Raw genomic sequence first — 24,663 nt, 5'->3', positions numbered from 1 at the left:
AACAAAATGGGGCTAACGAGCCCCCTTGGGCCCCCTCCACTCTCACTGCTAGACACTCTACCTCCCCCTCTCTCTCTAGCCCCCAAAAGTACAGGTAAAAATCTCAAAGTACATGCAGGTAAAATGTTCTAAAGTACAGGTAAAAATCTCAAAGTACAGGTAAAATGTTCTAAAGTACATGAGGTAAAAATCTCAAAGTACAGGTAAAAATGTCTCTCTCTCTCTCTCCATCTTCTCTATCTTATCCTCAATATGTAGGCCTACTTTGCTCAGCCAATCACATCGCTATGGGGTGATCAGCCAATCAAATCATCATTATGATCACACAAAACTGGGCATATAGGCTATGATGTAATGATGATGTAATTTGTGCCAGCCAATGGACTTAATGTTTGTTTAGGGTAAATAATCAGCAACAGTCATCTCGCTGATATATCTTGTAATAAAAAAGAATCACTCTTATCATTATACATCATCATACATCATGTCATGAACAACTGAATTGATGTTATTGGTTAGCCGATTTGCTCGTCTACATAAATGTTCCATTCATTGTCAATGGCATTTAATGTTTGTGCTGCCACAAATTTGTCATATTTGGCGGACATTTGACCTAATTTCTCCTTTCATTGCCAATGGCAAATATGAGACGCGTGTGGACAAAAGCTGTAGTATATAGGAGGGGCCCCTCAAAAATCTGGCACTACACTTATTATAGCTTTAATATGCATATTGGAAGCACGTCGGTGCGTGCGTGCATGCGTGCGTGTGTGGGAGTATAGAAAAAGGTTTACCAAGTAGTTATGGGGGCGCGCTCAACTCCGCATTCAAGCCCATAAATGGGTCGTCACTCCGAACGCACGTTGCGTCGTGGTTGTGAAAGGACTGAGTTTGAATGGGGGAGAGAGAGAGAGAGAGAGCGAGCGTTACTTTGTTCCCCTTGAGGCCCAGACAGACCTCCTCCTCATTGCCTAGCGTACGGATAGGGTGCTATGGTTGTCCACTTAATACGAGGGTGGAATTTAAGCACCACGGACAGCACCTCCAACTTCAGCACCGATGCCAGTGTTCGCGACTCCTCGGTGCTCCAAGGGGGCTCCTCCGCCGGACTGAGCCGGACTGGCCACACGGTGGTGGCAGTATTCCTCGGTCTCATCCTAGTGCTGGGCATCTTCAACAATTGCCTCGTTCTCCTGATCTTCGCGAAGTTTCGCTCCCTGCGGACGCCCATCAACGTGATCCTGTTGAACATCAGCGTGAGCGACATCCTCGTGTGTGTCTTCGGGACCCCCTTCAGCTTCGCCGCGAGTCTGCAAGGACGATGGCTAATTGGAGACCACGGCTGCAAGTGGTATGGTTTTGCCAATTCCCTCTTTGGTAAGTGAAACGGGCGAATGTTATTCTAAGATCACGGAGTGTTCACTTATGTCCACTTTTTATAATTTGTAGCAACATGCGTGCACTGTTTAGATGTAGGCTGTTTTGCTGACAAACTCGTGAAAAGGTATTGAAAGGAACAATAAGAGTGATTGATTGATTGAAGTATTTATTAACAGATTGGAGAATTACAGCCTACATTTCAAGCACAGCTCAAAGTCAAATACAAAGCTATGTGGACGACACCATAAGGCATTAGCCTATTATAGGCTAATTGGTTATTGAACATGGTGGACCCTATTGTAAACACGTGTATAGGCTGCCTATACACGTGTTTACAATAGGGTCCACCATGTTCAATTCATCATAACATTTAGAGACGTACAGATATACACTTCTATATAGCCAAAAACAAACAAAGTCAAATAAAAATGCCCAAAAGAAATCATCATTATTTGGGACTTCATGGAATTCGTACTGCAGTGCAGGATCAACTTCAGCTATTTGCGTTGCTGAAAATGAAACAATAGGCAGTGTTTTGATTTACAGTATGACAGACAGTATATTTTCAGTTGAAGCCTGCAGGGGCATTATGTGACAAATCAGCGCCAAGCACCACATTATCGGAATAATAGACACAAGGACACAGAAAAATAGCCCAAGGTATCTCTAAACACCTATCTAGAAAGGCATGATTTAAAAGTTAAAACCCATTATGTCAAAAAAAGAGCTCCAATATCCTTCCTTGAGCTTATAGTATTGAGCAGTTGAGACGAATAACCATCTAAGACTTAGATTCTAAGTCCATACTAATTATCCATAATGTAGCCTATATAGCCTATAAATTATGGTTAAGGGTTCAGGACAGGGTCAGAATAAATGATGGACTTTGAAGGTTATTCGTGTCCGTCAGTGTTGTTTTCGCCGACTAAAACTAAGACGAAAAATGTTCGTCGACTACACATTTTTTCACTGACGAAAACTAAATGGAAACTAAATGAGAACTATAAGCTACAAATAAAAACTAGACTAAAATGTTAGGAAGGGACTAGTGGACAAGAGATCCAGTATAAGTCATTTTACACTTGGTTGCACGCTGAAAATAGCCTATCTACAAGCACACAACGCGTCGCAGCGCGACGCGCTGTGTGCTTGTAGATCGGCTATTTTCAGCAAGTGTAAAATCAGCCATTACGACTGCATCGAGGCCCGCCAAAATACATTTCAGTCGACTAAATCAACCGTAGATTTAGTAGACTAAAATCTCATGATATTTAGTCAACTAAAACTATACTTAACAGTAAATCATTCCAGGTGACTAAAATGTGACTAAAACTAAATGGAAACTATTCAAGAGACTATGACTAAAACTAAAATAGAAATTTGCTGCCAAAAATCAACACTGGTGTCTATTACATTTTGAAAGTCTCTTCAACCCATTCGGGGCGGGAACCCCTTTTGGTGTTTTAAGCATTATGTTATACTTTAGCTATTGAAAAGGAAGCTTTTTTTCTACAAGCTTGTAGATCTGCTATTTATTTTTTTTATCGTGAAAATGTGGCGCAAATCTTTGAATATTCTTTCAGAGCGAACGTTTTTTAACTCAAGTTTTCTGAGGGGTCCCTGGAACTACATAGTGTATTTTCAGATCGGGGGTCGGCGGCCAATATCTTTGGGGTGTCCTTGACATGAAAATGTTTGAGAACGAAACACAGGTTTTTCAGAAAACTCGTCATGATTTAGAAGACATTTGTAGAATCGTCCTCAGGTCAAACAGTCAACGCTCAACATAATAATATAAGTAAAAAGCAGTATAGGCTTATATATACTTCCCACTAGCTCGGTGTTGACTCATGGGATCTCAAGAACCAGAAATAGAAACAGTTGGAGGAGTTAACCGCCACCCACTCTTCCTCAAATACCAAAAGCAATGAGACACTTGCAATGTGTTCATTCAGCTCATTGCGGGTAATCACTCCACTGGGGTAACGCGAGTGTATCCATTATGCGACTCCCCTCCAAGTATAATGCATGAGTGGAAGTGCAGTGGAAGGAAGCATGCACAATTAAACCAAGAAAATGGGGACCCAAGTTCTCTATACTATAGTCAAGTAATTAAACACCCTCGTCTACTGTGCCAGGCCCAAATTAGCCCCAGATTAAAACCTCCTTCGTATGACTTAATTGTGCCATCTGGCTGGCTGGTTAAATCGCATTTAACCCATTTAGGCCTGACGTTGAAATTAAAAGAAAAAATCTTCTAAATCCTCCAGTTTTCTCAATTTTTGAGAAAACAGCAGTTTTCAAAAATAGCAGACCTACAAGCTCGTAGCGCGCCACTCGGTGGCGCGCTATGAGCTTGTAGATCTGCTATTTTTCAATAGCTAAATTACAACATAATGTTTAAAGAAACATACAAGCTGAGTGTGTAGAGACACGAGTTCTTCTGGGAATTGCCGGTTCGTCCGCCAGACGCCGCCCACCGTGTCTGCGTCAAAGTGTCCCTGATCAAGACACGCAACCACTTAAGTGCTCCCTGGGTGCTGTAACAGCACCCCACTGTTCCTAGAAATAGTTATAGGGATCGGATGCAGGACAACTATCACGCATGGGCAAATGTACAGTGACAAATACCTTCAACAACAACAATTCAGCGAAATAGCTTGTTTGTTGCTGGGGTTTATATACTGGCTGACAACGTGTCGTAAAGATTCAAGTTGCGGTATACACATTGGCCGGGGGTTATGGAGTGTAACAGGAGTTCCTGCTTCAGCCTCTCTCTCCCTCACCCTCACACTCTGGGGGTCGAGTACTTCGCCCACAACTGGCTGATATATAACGCTAGACTATCGACTTTAACCACAGCAATATGAGTAACCCGCGTTGACGCTTTTCTTGCTTCCAGGGATTGTGTCGCTGGTGTCCTTAGCCATGCTGTCCTATGAGCGCTACACCGCCGTGCTGTGCTCCAGCCAGGTGGACGTCTCCAACTTCAGGAAGGCGTGGCTGTGCGTGGGGACCTCTTGGCTCTACTCTCTCCTCTGGACCCTGCCGCCCTTCCTGGGCTGGAGCAGCTACGGGCCCGAGGGGCCCGGGACCACGTGTTCGGTCCAGTGGCACGTGCGCTCCGTCGCCAGCGTCTCCTACGTGCTGTGTCTGTTCATCTTCTGCCTGTTGCTTCCCCTTCTGCTTATGGTGTATTGCTACAGCCGAATCCTGATGACCATCAGGAGGGTGAGTTAGTTTGCACCCATCAAGTGTGGTATGTTATTATTTTGTTGACGATGCAATGTTGTATTGGCAGGGGACATTTTCGTTTCTTCTATAGTGCAACGTGTGTGCCAACAACAACACATTGACACCACATTTACAACTGCTGGATCAAGACCTCAGGGATTACTAAGAATTCCTTGTTTGACAACAGCAAAATGTGTAATCAGAACGTGAACTCAATGCATAGAAGCAGGTGTATTTTTACAGATTAGACCCAGATCCATATGGTTATTATTTATAGCGCTTTTTTAACAGGTAATGTTTGAAATTATAAATCATAGAATCCCAATTCCATGCCTAGTTTCCCCTTATGAACTAAAACCTGGCTCACACGAACAAATTGAAAGTGGTGACAATGAGATGGAGCACCTAAAACATACAGTACTATAGAATCTACAACACCTATAGCAGAAGATTAACTTATACATTTGAGTTAACAAAAAGGTGGGATCCAAAAGGATTAAGTAAATGAAGAGGCCCCAGGAAAGGTTTTCAAATTATAAGAATACGAGCTCCAGGTGGATACCGTGGATTGGTTTGTTTTTATCTTATTTAATTTCAAACACATCACCAAATTGCTAAGCAACAGTGGCGCAGTAGGAGGGCCTGGTGGCTTCCAGTACAATTCTCCTGCATGCTTTAATGCTAACAGAGATAGAAAAGGTTATGCCTTTCCATTTGGCTCTTGAGGCTGATCTGCAACTTCCAGTCCAAATTATGAAGTAGCTTTTGCACATATACAGTATAGCATATGCTTACTGGAGGCAAGTTAGCCGACACTGGAGTAGTTATACTGCATCAGATGATAGACATGATAATTGAGGCAAATGTCACTGATGCCAACATTTAAACTCAGAAACTTGTATTGCAGTGAAAAAGGTACCATGTATTGAAAGGTTTAGACAAAGAAAAACACAAACCAAAACCCAGTACGGCTATTCACAGTTCAATATATTCAACAACACGATCCAAACAAAGCTCCGTCAATAAGGCAACCAACTTTAACCCTGCACTCCTCAAGCCCAGTGTCAAGGCTGTCAGTGTCAAGTCAAGAGGGGCATGTGCTGGGCTGGGCTGTGCGTGCGTGCGTGCGTGCATGTGTGCGTGCGTGCGCGCTGTTGTCCAGGTAGGTTTTTTTTTCGTTAGTGCTAAACCCGTCTTTCAAGCTCAATGCCAAAAAAACAGTACTGACAGTTAAAACAGAGGACAGCGCCATTGCCACTGCGGACGGGACGGTGCTCAAGGCAGTCAAGGACTTCAAATAAAAAGATCACACCTGTGTGAACTGAAGTGAGGGGCGCTCTTATCATCGTATACATCATCATGACATAAAATAGACACTATGCCTATTTGCTCAGACACTATGACGTAAATTTCTCCATTCATTGTCTGTTTTTCTTATATTTAGGGACTCTAAACACCATCATGGAGGGCAACAGTTTAGAGTCCCTAAATATAAGAAAAACAGGCTAAAGGACTCTTTTGCCTACTTTGCCTACAGCCTACTGCTGTATGGGGCTGATACACGGTAGCCTGGCATTATAGCCAGACTGATAAGGTGAATTCATGCACACGTTGCTCCATGGTATGAATTGGTATATCCACGTTATCAGTCTGGCCAGGTTAAGAGACGTGACCTCATCATACCCGCGACGTGCAAACAATTAGACATCAAAGGCTGCTTCAGCCTTCATGCCCTTTTACCCGTCTGTAAAACAACTGCCCTTTCCAGACCACGAATGCAGCATTTACTGTGGTGAAAGAAATGCAAATGCCACTCCTTTCCATGCCATGCCGGAAGGCAGCATTCAGGAGAATCCTGAACTTGAACGTAGCATTTTGCATTGAACACATTTGTTTAGAAGTCCATGTTGATACACCGCATCTCCACTAGCTAAAGAGTGCTGGGTTGGTTGCGACCCGAAAATAGCTGATCTACAAGCTCACAACACGTCGCAGCGTGATGCGGTGTGAGCTTGTAGATCTGCTATTTTCGTCCAAAAGTGCCCTCTTACGGGGATTTCAGCCCCTGCCTCTCTAAAGGTGGCCTTACACTAGCCAATGATCGGGCATTTTTGACGCTCGGGGGGTGCCCGACCGATCAAAGCGCGATCGGGATCGGCCCGATCAACATCAAGAATGTTTGATATTTGCTCTGCCCCGCTCTGATTATCCTGTAGTGTGTGGTGTTATCAGATTTCAGATTTTAAAAAATCGGCTAGTGTAAGTTTACACTCTCTGCACGTCCCTGTCTCACAGCACAACAGGAAAGGGCCCTGCCACAAAGTCAGAGAGAGAAGGATGAGGCTGGCAGGATGAGGCTTTAATGCTTAGTATGAGGTATAAAGTACAACAGCCTTGTGTTCCTAAAACAGAAAGATTGGGTATTGGGTAAGACTGACGTTATATGTATCTTTCAGGACCTTCCACTGCTTTGTCTCAACCATTACTCAATGGCTCTGGTCTCAGCCACCGCGGTAGATATTTTGACATTCCGTTATTTTATTTTTTTTATGTTGCCACTACTGTGTAAACTACACAGGTTCATCCCGATGTTCTGGGCATCTTTGTAATGTTAGTGTTAGTAAAAAGCAGGTAAAAGAGTAACGTTTGAGGCAGACTAACATCAGTCACTTTTCCATTCACTGTACTAGAAGCTTGGTGCGGGGAAACCGCAGATGTATCGTCTCCGCCTATACAGGAAATACGTAGGCTGCGACCATGAGACCCGTTACGGAATCGGTCAATACCCAGTGAATCGGTCAATACCCAGTGAATCGGTCAATAGCCAGTGCAAAGCAAGGAAAGGCAAAGAAGCGTACAGATGCGGCACAACAGATTAGCTAATGTGGTGAATTATGAATCAATAATTCTCTTGGACATAGGCTATGTTTGAACAAATGTACTCGACAACTGTTATTCAGTAGGTATAGTTAATTGCCCTAGTCAATTCGTCTGCAGGGTCTGTCTTTGATATTCAAGAACAGGGGTGTCGATGTGGCGCCTGTTTATACTATAGTCTGAGATCCTGGTTCACACCTAGGGCCATCAAATGCTAAAACAGTAGATCAAAGGGCCACAGTAATCCTGATTCTACCTTCTAGGAGTGGCCAAATGGTAGTCTGGTCCAATGTGTATTGTAAAACTGTACTTAAGCAAGTTGATTTCTATGTCATTTAGTCAGTCAGTCTGGGACGGCGTAAGGCCGCCGGAGGAGCCTGTATGCTTTGCTGTGTACTCCGAAATAAAACATCTCTGAGGAACAACATCACTCTGCTGTCTGCTGCGTCTCACAATTCTCTTGCTCTCCCGTTTTGGTTAAGTAATTCAGAGTGTCTCGTGTCTATCAGATACGACACTAACAACACTGTTAGACACTGATGTACTTTCTAATCCAGGGGTTCTCAACGTTTTTGGCCGGGGACCCCCAGAAATACTTTGGCAATGTCTCGGGACCCCCGCCCCGCCCCCTCCCGACCCCCAATATAAATTGACTGCTACAATAACCTTAATAATAATATAAATGTTTCCCACACTGATCACATCCATAGGGTTTCTCTCCAGTGTGAAGTCTCTGGTGGCTTTTAAGGTTTCCCAATGTAGAGCAGTGTTGTCCACACTGATCACATCCATAGGGTTTCTCTCCAGTGTGAAATTTCTTGTGTCTTTTAAGGTTTGACATTTGTGAGAAGTGTTGTCCACACTGATCACATCCATGGGGTTTCTCTCCAGTGTGAATTATCTGGTGTGTTTTAAGGTTTCCCATTGTAGAGCATTGTTGTCCACACTGATCACATCCATAGGGTTTCTCTCCAGTGTGAATTTTCTGGTGGCTTTTAAGGTGTTCCATTTGAGAGAAGTGTTTTCCACACTGATCACATCCATATGGTTTCTCTCCAGTGTGAATTCTCTGGTGGCTTTTAAGGTTTTCAATTTGAGAGAAGTGTTGTCCACACTGATCACATCCATAGGGTTTCTCTCCAGTGTGAATTTTCTTGTGTCTTTTAAGGTGTGCCATTTGAGAGAAGTGTTTTCCACACTGATCACATCCATATGGTTTCTCTCCAGTGTGAATTCTCTGGTGGCTTTTAAGGTTTTCAATTTTAGAAAAGTGTTGTCCACACTGATCACATCCATAGGGGTTCTCTCCAGTGTGAATTCTCTGGTGTGTTTTAAGGTTTCCCATTGTAGAGCATTGTTGTCCACACTGATCACATCCATAGGGGTTCTCTCGAGTGTGAATTATCTGGTGTGTTTTAAGGCTGTTCAGGTGAGAGAAGTGTTGTCCACACTGATCACATCCATAGGGTTTCTCTCCAGTGTGAATTCTCTGGTGTGTTTTAAGGCTGTTCATGTGAGAGAAGTGTTGTCCACACTGATCACATCCATAGGGTTTCTCTCCAGTGTGAATTCTCTGGTGTGTTTTAAGGTTCCTCATTGTAGAGAAGTGTTGTCCACACTGATCACATCCATAGGGCTTCTCACCACTGTGAATTTTCCTGTGTTCTTTAAGGTGTGTCATTTGAGAGAAGTGTTGTCCACACTGATCACACCCATAGGGCTTCTCTCCAGTATGAATTCTCTGGTGTATTTTAAGCTGTGCCATTTGAGAGAAGTGTTGCCCACACTGATCACATCCATAGGGTTTCTCTCCAGTGTGAATTCTCTGGTGGCTTTTAAGGTTTCCCAATGTAGAGCAGTGTTGTCCACACTGATCACATCCATAGGGTTTCTCTCCAGTGTGAATTTTCTTGTGTCTTTTAAGGTTTGACATTTGTGAGAAGTGTTGTCCACACTGATCACATCCATGGGGTTTCTCTCCAGTGTGAATTATCTGGTGTGTTTTAAGGTTTCCCATTGTAGAGCATTGTTGTCCACACTGATCACATCCATAGGGTTTCTCTCCAGTGTGAATTCGCTGGTGGATTTTAAGGCTGGATATGTTAGGGAAGCGTTTACCACATTGATCACAGCAGTGGCATTTTTGCTTAGACACTTTTTTTTGTTCATTCACCTCTGGTAGAACAGGGAAGCCAGACTGATGGATCACTGAATTGGAAACAAAGACAAAGGAAAGAATGTTTAGAGGTACTCCATGGCACCAACATTTCAGAAACGAATGTGAAGTTAATGTACACAATTATCAACTCTTCCAGTCATTTATAATTTGATTCTACAATTGTTGTGCATTTTACCAAAAGAGACAAAACAGTTGTTGTCGACACTAATAATAAATCAAAACAAATAAACATGACTCGATAAATGATCCTTATCATATGCTGTATATCCATATAGACATAGTAAGTAACTTAGTGTTTAGATCAAAAAAACATCCATATGACTTGGTGTAAGTAACTTACAGAGGTCTTGATGATTAAAAAAACCATCCTCATGACACGCTGTATATCCATATAGACACAATCAGTAACTTACAGAGGTCTTCATGATCATTGGGTCCTCCCTGTTGAGCAGAATTGTTCCTGGTGGGGTTGAGAGAGTTCATCTTCAGCTGAAGTCTGGAGTCCACAGTCAGATGTGATCAGCAATGATTGATATCCTGGAGGAGTTGTGGAGAAATGACAACTACAAACTCTCCTTATACTAGAGAGCCTGAGGTGGAACCACTAACTGCTTGGGATTGATTGGCCAAAGAGTAGAATATTTGGAATTATAAACATATCCAATAAACTAAATAAATAGCATTCAATTAATATTCAAGATTGGCAATAAGTAATAAATCATATTCATAATAATCATAAATCAGAATATATATTTAATACTTAAAGCATCAAATAAGATTACATAAGTATAAATCAGACTTACTCAGGATTAAATGTGAGAAACTATATTTAAGCAGGATAAACATATCATATATTAAATAATGCAACATGCAACTTAAATGCACTGCTTAGGATTTCAGGTCAGAACAAACAGTTGAAGTGGTCGAGCTACAGCTCAAACATATGTGCAGTCCATAATACATTGTGGTACATTGTCCCTTAATGTGTGCTCATTAACCCCCACTGTGCAGGGGGGAACAAACAGTGGCTAAATGATCCAAACTTACGTTGGTTCTTGGACGCACACGGGTTGGAGGGTTGCAGAAGGTGGTAGAAGTAGGTTTGGGAGACAGGCAGCAGTGGTTTGGTGATCTGGGCTTGAGGAAATGAGTGCAGCTAGGCCACTTATATAGCCTCCCACACCTGTGCGTGGCCAGGGAACAACCTGCCATTCAATCAGGCTTGATTGGATTGATTTGGTGTCGGTGCCTCTCCATGAGCCTTTTGACAGTCAGCTTGCACTGAAATTTGTTTTGCGTCCATGACGTCACCGCTCAAGATACAGACAAGACATACACAATACATTACACAAGATACATTACAGGACACAAATCACAGAAGCAGACAGAAATAAGAACAATAGAACATATCCTCTTGGTTTACTGATTTTGGTTTAAAAGCAGAACAGACTGGTGTTTAGGGACTTTAAAACAGTTTAGAGTCCCTAAATATAAGAAAAACAGGCTAAAGAACGGTAGGCTGGCAGTAGCCTGGCATTATAGCCAGACTGATAAGGTGAATTCACGCGCACGTTGCTCCATGGTATGAATTGGTATATCCACGTTATCAGTCTGGCCAGGTTAAGAGACGTGACATCATCATACCCGGGACGTGCACACAATTAGACATCAAAGGGGGCTTCAGCCACCATGCCCTTTTACCCGTCTGTAAAACAACTGCCCTTTCCAGACCACAAATGCAGCATTTACTATAGTGAAAGAAATGCAAATGCCACTCCTTTCCATGCCATGCCGGAAGGCAGCATTCAGGAGAATCGCTTTTTTTCCCCGAAGTCTCCTGAACTTGAACGTAGCATTTTGCATTGAACACATTTGTTTAGAAGTCCATGTTGTTACACCGCATCTCCACTAGCTAAAGAGTGCTGGGTTGGTTGCGACCCGAAAATAGCTGATCTACAAGCTCACAACACGTCGCAGCGTGACGCGGTGTGAGCTTGTAGATCTGCTATTTTCGTCCAAAAGTGCCCTCTTACGGGGATTTCAGCCCCTGCACGTCCCTGTCTCACAGCACTAGCCTGGCTAATAAGCCAGACTCAAATCACACTGTCGTGTCACAGCACAACAGGAAAGGGCCGTGCCACAAAGTCAGAGAGAGAAGGATGAGGCTGGCAGGATGAGGCTTTAATGCTTAGTATGAGGTATAAAGTACAACAGCCTTGTGTTCCTAAAACAGAAAGATTGCAGGTATTGTGTAAGACTGACGTTATGTATCTTTCAGGACCTTTCACTGCTTTGTCTCAACCATTACTCAATGGCTCTGGTCTCAGCCACCGCGGTAGATATTTTGACATTCCGTTTTTTCTTTTTTTTAATGTTGCCACTACTGTTGGAGCAGCCATAAACCAAACAGGTTCATCCCGATGTTCTGGGCATCTTTGTAATGTTAGTGTTAGTAAAAAGCAGGTAAAAGAGTAACGTTTGAGGCAGACTAACATCAGTCACTTTTCCATTCACTGTAGTAGAAGCTTGGTGCGGGGAAACCGCAGATGTGTCGTCTCCGCCTATACAGGAAATACGTAGGCTGCGACCATGAGACCCGTTACGGAATCGGTCAATAGCCAGTGAATCGGTCAATACCCAGTGCAAAGCAAGGAAAGGCAAAGAAGCGTACAGATGCGGCACAACAGATTAGCTAAAACAACACTGTTAGACCCTGATGTACTCTCTAATCCAGGGGTTCTCAACGTTTTTGGCCGGGGACCCCCAGAAATGCTTTGGCAATGTCTCGGGACCCCCGCCCCGCCCCCTCCCGACCCCCAATATAAATTGACTGCTACAATAACCTTAATAATAATAGCAGCTAGCAGCAGAATTGTTCCTGGTGGGGTTGAGAGAGTTCATCTTCAGCTGAAGTCTGGAGTCCACAGTCAGATGTGATCAGCAATGATTGATATCCTGGAGGAGTTGTGGAGAAATGACAACTAAAAACTCTCCTTATACTAGAGAGCCTGAGGTGGAACCACTAACTGCTTGGGATTGATTGGCCAAAGAGTAGAACAATAGAATCATGTCTCAACCAATCACAAAGTGCTACATGTTCTCCACCCCTGTCTGACTCCTCCCCCTCAACAAGGTCATGCTCTATACAACATTCTAAACAAAAACAAAAAACAACAAAACATTGTATAAACTACGAGCTGTGGGACGTCTCCTTCCTTTACAAGCTATGCAGCATTCTAGAAATAAACTGGTAACTGTGAGATTTATTTGTAAGGTTCATAAACTTTATCTAAATTATGATACATTGATTTATTGACACAAGTACATTCTATTAGTCTGTGTGAACGTGAGTGAACTATGGATGTGATCAGTGTGGACAACTGCTCTACAAGGGAAACCTTAAAAGCCACCAGAGAATTCACACTGGAGAGAAACCCTATGGATGTGATCAGTGTGATCAGACAACATTTAAATTACTTCCTTTATTGATTTCACTGTGAAATATTTGATTATTAACATAGTTATTGGTATTTCAACAAGGCAAGATATGTGCTTTGCATAAATCAGGAAACAAATATAAAATCATAACTAAATCAAAATAAGTAAAAATATCAAAAACAATTATGGTGCAGAAGAGAAAGAAAGAGGAAAACAAATACAGTAGGAAACAGAACAGTCTTTAATTGTGACAGCATAGGCCTACCTGCTGTTTTATGAGACGTTGTTCCAGATATGTGGTGCATAAAAACAAAATGTTGCTGGTTTATAACAATGACATTTAACTTTATGGACTGCATATTCTATCTCTAACTTTAACAAGTCCAATTTAAACTGCACTTTTATTCAATGTTTTTGCTAAATAATGAACAAAACCATACTATTCATAATTTATATAGTTTTTGTTCAGTAACAGAAGTCTTCACATGTATGATGTCTCCATACCTACTTCACTAACACCATTATTATGCTTTCATAATGTGAAATGTGATAAAAATACAATTGATTAACCGTAATATGAAGGAGGAAAGGCCTGGGCTCTGCAATATTTAAGAACTTATATGTATAGACAATATTTCTTTAACAGGTTTTATTTGAAAAATCTCAGGTGTGCTTACAACATATATCACTAGAAAATGCATTATACAAGTTTCACCCATAGACACCTAGTATTGAAATGCAAAACATCACAACTGGACATCTCTTCATAATCTAAACAAAAGCTAAAATAAAAAGATATCTTTACTTGTAATGTTTATTAAAATAACACAAAAATAGAAGTCAAAGTAAAATATAATAGGAGTTACACCCCAATGGAATTGTACAAAACATGTCAGATGGATGTAGTGAATATGTCACACACCCACTGAAATGATTATATAAAATGTTAACATAATAAATCCTTTCTAACAAAGCTCTTGTCACACTGTTATATGGTAATTTATTGGTGTGTGCTCTTCTTAGTTCACCTGTATAATAATAAAAACGAAATGCTGCTGGTTTATAATAAACCTTAAAAGAGTAGTTCATAAAAACATATACTCACAGCAAATTCAATAAAGGAAAATGGTATGCGTGTGTGTGTGGTCTCAGGTCACCTGTATAAGCATAAAAAACGAAATGCTGCTGGTTTATAATAATCCTTAAAAAACTAGTAGTAATCATAAAAAACAAATATATCACAGCGAAATCAATAAAGGAAGTAATTTAAAACTTGCATAAAGTATAAAACTTGCATAAAGACCAAGACCAAACACATCTAAAATGCCACAAGTTCCTATAGAAGCTTCATTTGCACATGATTGCTCCAAATTCCTTCAGATCAATACAAGCTGTTCTAGTGAAGTGACAGTGTGTTATTGTTTAATTGTCTTTGTTTGGGGGGAAATGGTATGAGCTCTAGTGGTACATGGTTAATAATGCCCTGGTTAACTATGCTGCATGTCCTGTTTGGGTTTCTCTCCAGTGTGAATTCTCTGGTGGCTTTTAAGGTGTGCCATTTGAGAGAAGTGTTTTCCACAGTGATCACATCCATATGGTTTCTCTCCAGTGTGAATTCTCTGGTGGCTTTTAAGGTTTTCAATTCGAGAGAAGTGTTGTCCACACTGATCACATCCATAGGGTTTCTCTCCAGTGTGAATTTTCTTGTGTCTTTCAAGGTTTGACATATGTGAGAAGTGTTGTCCACACTGATCACATCCATGGGGTTTCTCGCCAGTGTGAATTATCTGGTGTTTTTTAAGGTTTCCCATTGTAGAGCATTGTTTTCCACACTGATCACATCCATATGGTTTCTCTCCAGTGTGAATTCTCTGGTGGCTTTTAAGGTTTTCAATTTGAGAGAAGTGTTGTCCACACTGATCACATCCGTAGGGTTTCTCTCCAGTGTGAATTTTCTTGTGTCTTTTAAGGTTTGACATATGTGAGAAGTGTTGTCCACACTGATCACATCCATGGGGTTTCTCTCCAGTGTGAATTCTCTGGTGGCTTTTAAGGTTTGACATTTGTGAGAAGTGTTGTCCACACTGATCACATCCATGGGGTTTCTCTCCAGTGTGAATTATCTGGTGTGTTTTAAGGTTTCCCATTGTAGAGCATTGTTGTCCACACTGATCACATCCATAGGGGTTCTCTCCAGTGTGAATTATCTGGTGTGTTTTAAGGCTGTTCAGGTGAGAGAAGTGTTGACCACACTGATCACATCCATAGGGTTTCTCTCCAGTGTGAATTCTCTGGTGTATTTTAAGGTGTGCCATTTGAGAGAAGTGTTGCCCACACTGATCACATCCATAGGGTTTTTCTCCAGTATGAATTCGCTGGTGGATTTTAAGGCTGGATATTTTAGGGAAGCGTTTACCACATTGATCACAGCAGTGGCATTTTTGCTTAGACACTTTTCTTTGTTCATTCACCTCTGGTAGAACAGGGAAGCCAGACTGAGGATGGATCACTGAATTGGAAACAAAGACAAAGGAAAGAATGTTTAGAGGTACTCCATGGCACCAACATTTCAGAAACGAATGTGAAGTTAATGTACACAATTATCAACTCTTCCAGTCATTTATAATTTGATTCTACAATTGTTGTGCATTTTACCAAAAGAGACAAAACAGTTGTTGTCGACACTAATAATAAATCAAATAAACATGACTCGATAAATCATCCTCATCATATGCTGTATATCCATATAGACATAGTAAGTAACTTAGTGTTTAGATAAAAAACATCCTTATGACTTGGTGTAAGTAACTTACAGAGGTCTTGATGATTAAAAAAAACATCCTCATGACATGTTGTATATCCATATAGACACAATCAGTAACTTACAGAGGTCTTCATGATCATTGGGTCCTCCCTGTTGAGCAGAATTGTTCCTGGTGGGGTTGAGAGAGTTAATCTTCAGCTGAAGTCTGGAGTCCACAGTCAGATGTGATCAGCAATGCTTGATATCCTGGAGGAGTTGTGGAGAAATGACAACTACAAACTCTCCTTATACTAGAGAGCCTGAGGTGGAACCACTAACTGCTTGGGATTTATTGGCCAAAGAGTAGAATATTTGGAATTATAAACTTATCCAATAAACTAAATAAATAGCATTCAATTAATATTCAAGATTGGCAATAAGTAATAAATCTTATTCATAATAATCATAAATCAGAATATCATATAATACTTAAAGCATCAAATAAGATTACATATAAGTATAAATCAGACTTACTCAGGATTAAATGTGAGAAACTATATTTAACCCATTTAGACCTGAGGACGCATGTGTGTCATATTATAGCTTTAAACCCATTTTGGGCGGGAACCCCTTTGTGTTTTAACTAAGCATTATGTTATACTTTAGCTATTGAAAAATAGCAGATCTACAAGCTCATAGCGGGCCACCGAGTGGCGCGCTATGCGCTTGTAGATCTGCTATTTTTCAATAGCTAAAGTATAACATAATGCTTAGTTAAAACACCAAAAGGGGTTCCCGCCCAGAATGGGTTAAGCAGGATAAACATTTCATCATATATTAAATAATGCAACATGCAACTTAAATGCACTGCTTAGGATTTCAGGTCAGAACAAACAGTTCAAGTGGTCGAGCTACAGCTCAAACATATGTGCAGTCCATAATACATTGTGGTACATTGTCCCTTAATGTGTGCTCATTAACCCCCACTGTGCAGGGGGGAACAAACAGTGGCTAAATGATCCAAACTTACGTTGGTTCTTGGACGCACACAGGTTGGAGGGTTGCAGAAGGTGGTAGAAGTAGGTTTGGGAGACAGGCAGCAGTGGTTTGGTGATCTGGGCTTGAGGAAATGAGTGCAGCTAGGCCACTTATATATAGCCTCCCACACCTGTGCGTGGCCAGGGAACAACCTGCCATTCAATCAGGCTTGATTGGATTGATTTGGTGTCGGTGCCTCTCCATGAGCCTTTTGACAGTCAGCTTGCACTGAAATTTGTTTTGCGTCCATGACGTCACCGCTCAAGATACAGACAAGACATACACAATACATTACACAAGATACATTACAGGACACAAATCACAGAAGCAGACAGAAATAAGAACAATAGAACATATCCTCTTGGTTTACTGATTTTGGTTTAAAAGCAGAACAGACTGGTGTACAAAAGAGTTCTTTAGCCCGTTTTTCTTACATTTAGGGACTCTAAACCGCCTCATGGAGGGCAACAGTTTAGAGTCCCTAAATATAAGAAAGACAGGCTAAAGAACGGTAGCCTGGCAGTAGCCTGGCATTATAGCCAGACTGATAAGGTGAATTCACGCACACGTTGCTCCATGGTATGAATTGGTATATCCACGTTATCAGTCTGGCCAGGTTAAGAGACGTGACATCATCATACCCGGGACGTGCACACAATTAGACATCAAAGGGGGCTTCAGCCACCATGCCCTTTTACCCGTCTGTAAAACAACTGCCCTTTCCAGACAACGAATGCAGCATTTACTGTGGTGAAAGAAATGCAAATGCCACTCCTTTCCATTCCATGCCGGAAGGCAGCATTCAGGAGAATCGCTTTTTTCCCCCGAAGTCTCCTGAACTTGAACGTAGCATTTTGCATTGAACACATTTGTTTAGAAGTCCATGATACACCGCATCTCCACTAGCTAAAGAGTGCTGGGTTGGTTGCGACCCGGAAATAGCTGATCTACAAGCTCACAACATGTCGCAGCGTGACGCGTTGTGAGCTTGTAGATCTGCTATTTTCGTCCAAAAGTGCCCTCTTACGGGGATTTCAGCCCCTGCCAAGGTGGCCTTACACTAGCCGATAATCGGGCATTTTTGACGCTCGGGGGGTGCCCGACCACTCAAAGCGCGATCGGGATCGGCCCGATCAACAAGAATTTGCTCTGCCCCGCTCCGATTATCCTGTAGTGTGTGGTGTTATCAGATTTCAGATTGAAAAAATCGGCTAGTGTAAGGCCACCTTAACACTCTCTGCACGTCCCTGTCTCACAGCACAACAGGAAAGGGCCGTGCCACAAAGTCAGAGAGAGAAGGATGAGGCTGGCAGGATGAGGCTTTAATGCTTAGTATGAGGTATAAAGTACAACAGCCTTGTGTTCCTAAAACAGAAAGATTGGGTATTGGGTAAGACTGACGTTATGTATCTTTCAGGACCTTTCACTGCTTTGTCTCAACCATTACTCAATGGCTCTGGTCTCAGCCACCGCGGTAGATATTTTGACATTCCGTTTTTTTATTTTTTTTATGTTGCCACTACTGTGTAAACTACACAGGTTCATCCCGATGTTCTGGGCATCTTTGTAATGTTAGTGTTAGTAAAAAGCAGGTAAAAGAGTAACGTTTGAGGCAGACTAACATCAGTCACTTTTCCATTCACTGTAGTAGAAGCTTGGTGCGGGGAAACCGCAGATGTGTCGTCTCCGCCTATACAGGAAATACGTAGGCTGCGACCATGAGACCCGTTACGGAATCGGTCAATACCCAGTGCAAAGCAAGGAAAGGCAAAGAAGCGTACAGATGCGGCACAACAGATTAGCTAAAACAACACTGTTAGACCCTGATGTACTCTCTAATCCAGGGGTTCTCAACGTTTTTGGCCGGGGACCCCCAGAAATGCTTTGGCAATGTCTCGGGACCCCCGCCCCGCCCCCTCCCGACCCCCAATATAAATTGACTGCTACAATAACCTTAATAATAATAGCAGCTAGCAGCAGAATTGTTCCTGGTGGGGTTGAGAGAGTTCATCTTCAGCTGAAGTCTGGAGTCCACAGTCAGATGTGATCAGCAATGATTGATATCCTGGAGGAGTTGTGGAGAAATGACAACTACAAACTCTCCTTATACTAGAGAGCCTGAGGTGGAACCACTAACTGCTTGGGATTGATTGGCCAAAGAGTAGAACAATAGAATCATGTCTCAACCAATCACAAAGTGCTACATGTTCTCCACCCCTGTCTGACTCCTCCCCCTCAACAAGTTCATGCTCTATACAACATTCTAAACAAAAACAAAAAACAACAAAACGTTGTATAAACTACGAGCTGTGGTACGTCTCCTTCCTTTACAAGCTATGCAAGCTAACATTCTAGAAATAAACTGGTAACTGTGAGATTTATTTGTAAGGTTCATAAACTTTATCTAAATTATGATACATTGATTTATTGACACAAGTACATTCTATTAGTCTGTGTGAACGTGAGTGAACTATGGATGTGATCAGTGTGGACAACACTGCTCTACATTGGGAAACCTTAAAAGCCACCAGAGAATTCACACTGGAGAGAACCCCTATGAATGTGATCAGTGTGATCAGACAACATTTAAATTACTTCCTTTATTGATTTCACTGTGAAATATTTGATTATTAACATAGTTATTGGTATTTCAACAAGGCAAGGTATGTGCTTTGCATAAATCAGGAAACAAATATAAAATCATAACTAAATCAAAATCAAAATAAGTAAAAATATCAAAAACAATTATGGTGCAGAAGAGAAAGAAAGAGGAAAACAAATACAATAGGAAACAGAACAGTCTTTAATTGTGACAGCATAGGCCTACCTGCTGTTTTATGAGACGTTGTTCCAGATATGTGATGCATAAAAACAAAATGTTGCTGGTTTATAACAATGACATTTAACTTTATGGACTGCATATTCTATCTCTGACTTTAACAAGTCCAATTTAAACTGCACTTTTATTCAATGTTTTTGCTAAATAATGAACAAAACCATACTATTCATAATTTATATAGTTTTTGTTCAGTAACAGAAGTCTTCCCATGTATGATGTCTCCATACCTACTTCACTAACACCATTATTATGCTTTCATAATGTGAAATGTGATAAAAATACAATTGATTAACCGTAATATGAAGGAGGAAAGGCTTATATGTATAGACAATATTTCTTTAACAGGTTTTATTTGAAAAATCTCAGGTGTGCTTACAACATTATCACTAGAAAATGCATTATACAAGTTTCACCCATAGACACCCAGTATTGAAATGCAAAACATCACAACTGGACATCTCTTCATAATCTAAACATCTAAACAAAAAGATCCCTTTACTTGTAATGTTTATTAAAATAACACAAAAATAGAAGTCAAAGTAAAATATAATAGGAGTTACACCCATATGGAATTGTACAAAACATGTCAGATGGATGTAGTGAATATGTCACACACCCACTGAAATGATTATATAAAATGTTAACATAATAAATCCTTTCTAACAAAGCTCTTGTCACACTGTTATATGGTAATTTATTGGTGTGTGTGCTCTTCTTAGTTCACCTGTATAATAATAATAAAAACAAAATGCTGCTGGTTTATAATAAACCTTAAAAACCTTAAAGGAGTAGTTCATAAAGACATATACTCACAGCAAAATCAATAAAGGAAAATGGTGTGTGTGTGTGGTCTCAGGTCACCTGTATAAGCATAAAAAACAAAATGCTGCTGGTTTATAATAATCCTTAAAAAACTAGTAGTAATCATAAAAAACTCATATCACAGCGAAATCAATAAAGGAAGTAATTTAAAACTTGCATAAAGTATAAAACTTGCATAAAGACCAAGACCAAACACATCTAAAATGCCACAAGTTCCTATAGAAGCTTCATTTGCACATGATTGCTCCAAATTCCTTCAGATCAATACAAGCTGTTCTAGTGAAGTGACAGTGTGTTATTGTTTAATTGTCTTTGTTTGGGGGGAAATGGTATGAGCTCTAGTGGTACATGGTTAATAATGCCCTGGTTAACTATGCTGCATGTCCTGTTTGGGTTTCTCTCCAGTGTGAATTCTCTGGTGGCTTTTAAGGTGTGCCATTTGAGAGAAGTGTTTTCCACACTGATCACATCCATATGGTTTCTCTCCAGTGTGAATTCTCTGGTGGCTTTTAAGGTTTTCAATTTTAGAAAAGTGTTGTCCACACTGATCACATCCATAGGGTTTCTCTCCAGTATGAATTCTCTGGTGTATTTTAAGTTTGGACATTCGAGAGAAATGTTTCCCACACTGATCACATCCATAGGGTTTCTCTCCAGTGTGAATTCTCTGGTGGCTTTTAAGCCAGACTGCCAGACTGATAAGGTGAATTCACGCGCACGTTGCTCCATGGTATGAATTGGTATATCCACGTTATCAGTCTGGCCAGGTTAAGAGACGTGACATCATCATACCTGGGACGTGCACACAATTAGACATCAAAGGGGGCTTCAGCCACCATGCCCTTTTACCCGTCTGTAAAACAACTGCCCTTTCCAGACCACGAATGCAGCATTTACTGTGGTGAAAGAAATGCAAATGCCACTCCTTTCCATGCCATGCCGGAAGGCAGCATTCAGGAGAATCGCTTTTTTCCCCCGAAGTCTCTGATAGATAATTTTGAGTAAGTTTGGTGGATGGAATTGTCTAAATGTTCCCTTTGGCCCAGACCGTGTTCATATTTTGTCATCTTGCCCTTTTACCATCAGTTTTATCATCAGCCTACTGCCTGTTTACTCTGGGTTGTTCTCCTTATCCTATTTATGTCATGTCACCATCCACGTGCCTAATCATCTCAGCCCTATATTATCCTTTATATTATTTTATCATATATATTATGGGTTGCCTGACGCCAAGTTAAGATTCACTGTCAAAAGTTAACTCGCATACTGAGAGGCCTATTTTGATTTGAGACATGTATTTGACCTTGGAGCCTAGTGAGAAAGTAGATAGGAGTATTTCTCTCTGTCGAAAGAGTTCACAGCTAGCAGGGAAGAAATGTTATCTTCAGGTTGCCATAGCAACGCCAGCCTCTGTGCTTTCCCGGTTTATGCAGGCCCTCAATGACGGAACCAAGGAAGCTGTCCCGATATCAGTCTCATCATCCATGTGCTGGTCCAATGAGCGCTTGACAACCAGTGCCAGCGCGGTATAGTGCGGAAATGAAATATCTATTCAGCCAATGAATGTGTATCAACAATTGACGTATTCTACAGTATTAATGCCTGTGAAATGAATTGTTCGAGAGAGACTACCCTGTGCCTTTTGGTGGTACAGGGGAGAGTTATTTGGCTGTATGTGAGTATCATTCTGTCTCTCAGATCTGGAAAATGAATTAACTAAACCATAATGTTCTGACTCGACAATCATTCTTCTGGTGGACTCATCTTTTTAATTGGGTACTTAAGGTATTTTTCTAAACGAGTATTTCCTGCTCAGATCAACATTTGGATGTAGATCTTTCTGCTTAAAGTAATCCTGTTAAAGCTAATTGTTAACTTGGTCATCTAAAAGATTTGGTAACCATTTACCATTGTGTTGTGGTGCTGAGTATTTATCAGTACTTTTGAGTACTTTCTTAAAAGTATTTTTATAGTTTTAGCTCTGTGCAGCTCAATAATCCAGTTATACAGTCCTTTATATCCTTGGTGAATCATTAATTGTCCCTTCTGCCTTTTATATGCAACTAATTGGCCTTCCCTTATCTGTTATCTTGACAATTTATGTATCAGTCTCCTGAACTTGAACGTAGCATTTTGCATTGAACACATTTGTTTAGAAGTCCATGTTGATACACCGCATCTCCACTAGCTAAAGAGTGCTGGGTTGGTTGCGACCCGAAAATAGCTGATCTACAAGCTCACAACACGTCGCATAGTGACGCGTTGTGAGCTTGTAGATCTGCTATTTTCGTCCAAAAGTGCCCTCTTACAGGGATTTCAGCCCCTGCCTCTCTAAAGGTGGCCTTACACTAGCCGATAATCGGGCATTTTTGACGCTCGGGGGGTGCCCGACCGCTCAAAGCGCGATCGGGATCGGCCCGATCAACATCAAGAATGTTTGATATTTGCTCTGCCCCGCTCCGATTATCCTGTAGTGTGTGGTGTTATCAGATTTCAGATTGAAAAAAATCGGCTAGTGTAAGTTTACACTCTCTGCACGTCCCTGTCTCACAGCACAACAGGAAAGGGCCCTGGCACAAAGTCAGACAGAGAAGGATGAGGCTGGCAGGATGAGGCTTTAATGCTTAGTATGAGGTATAAAGTACAACAGCCTTGTGTTCCTAAAACAGAAAGATTGGGTATTGGGTAAGACTGACGTTATATGTATCTTTCAGGACCTTTCACTGCTTTGTCTCAACCATTACTCAATGGCTCTGGTCTCAGCCACCGCGGTAGATATTTTGACATTCCGTTTTTTTTTTTTTTTTATGTTGCCACTACTGTGTAAACTACACAGGTTCATCCCGATGTTCTGGGCATCTTTGTAATGTTAGTGTTAGTAAAAAGCAGGTAAAAGAGTAACGTTTGAGGCAGACTAACATCAGTCACTTTTCCATTCACTGTAGTAGAAGCTTGGTGCGGGGAAACCGCAGATGTGTCGTCTCCGCCTATACAGGAAATACGTAGGCTGCGACCATGAGACCCGTTACGGAATCGGTCAATACCCAGTGCAAAGCAAGGGAAGGCAAAGAAGCGTACAGATGCGGCGCATCAGATTACAGTTGGGTGCCACCGATATTGTCCCTTATCATTTGACCCATTTAGGCCTGACCTCAACATTTTAAAAAATCCTTCTAAATCCTCCAGTTTTCTGAAATAAATATTCTCACGATTTTTCAAAAATAGCAGACCTACAAGCTCGTAGCGCGCCACTCGGTGGCGCGCTATGAGCTTGTAGATCTGCTATTTTTCAATAGCTAAATTATAACAACACTGTTAGACCCTGATGTACTCTCTAATCCAGGTGTTCCCAGAAATGCTTTGGCAATGTCTCGGGACCCCCGCCCCGCCCCCTCCCGACCCCCAATATAAATTGACTGCTACAATAACCTTAATAATAATAGCAGCTAGCAGCAGAATTGTTCCTGGTGGGGTTGAGAGAGTTCATCTTCAGCTGAAGTCTGGAGTCCACAGTCAGATGTGATCAGCAATGATTGATATCCTGGAGGAGTTGTGGAGAAATGACAACTAAAAACTCTCCTTATACTAGAGAGCCTGAGGTGGAACCACTAACTGCTTGGGATTGATTGGCCAAAGAGTAGAACAATAGAATCATGTCTCAACCAATCACAAAGTTCTACATGTTCTCCACCCCTGTCTGACTCCTCCCCCTCAACAAGGTCATGCTCTATACAACATTCTAAACAAAAACAAAAAACAACAAAACATTGTATAAACTACGAGCTGTGGGACGTCTCCTTCCTTTACAAGCTATGCAACATTCTAGAAATAAACTGGTAACTGTGAGATTTATTTGTAAGGTTCATAAACTTTATCTAAATTATGATACATAGATTTATTGACACAAGTACATTCTATTAGTCTGTGTGAACGTGAGTGAACTATGGATGTGATCAGTGTGGACAACACTGCTCTACATTGGGAAACCTTAAAAGCCACCAGAGAATTCACACTGGAGAGAACCCCTATGGATGTGATCAGTGTGATCAGACAACATTTAAATTACTTCCTTTATTGATTTCACTGTGAAATATTTGATTATTAACATAGTTA

The 24,663-nt window shown here is 41.3% G+C and overlaps 1 protein-coding gene across 1 annotated transcript in view; it reads left to right on the top strand.

Moving 5' to 3' along the window:
- Positions 1-992: 992 nt before the first annotated feature.
- The window catches only part of tmtops3a (teleost multiple tissue opsin 3a), a gene marked incomplete at both ends in the record, with an annotated part of 145,983 nt that continues 122,312 nt past the window's right edge, over positions 993-24,663 (top strand). The window contains 2 exons of the mRNA XM_079511780.1: positions 993-1,377; positions 4,283-4,611. Coding sequence (XP_079367906.1) covers positions 993-1,377; positions 4,283-4,611 — 714 coding nt within the window. The remainder of the gene's footprint in view (positions 1,378-4,282; positions 4,612-24,663) is intronic.

The sequence above is a fragment of the Electrona antarctica genome, assembly GCF_951216825.1.
Source record: "Electrona antarctica genome assembly, chromosome: 1".
NCBI classification, from domain to species: Eukaryota; Metazoa; Chordata; class Actinopteri; order Myctophiformes; family Myctophidae; genus Electrona; species Electrona antarctica.
This window is presented reverse-complemented; position numbering and strand designations above follow the sequence as displayed.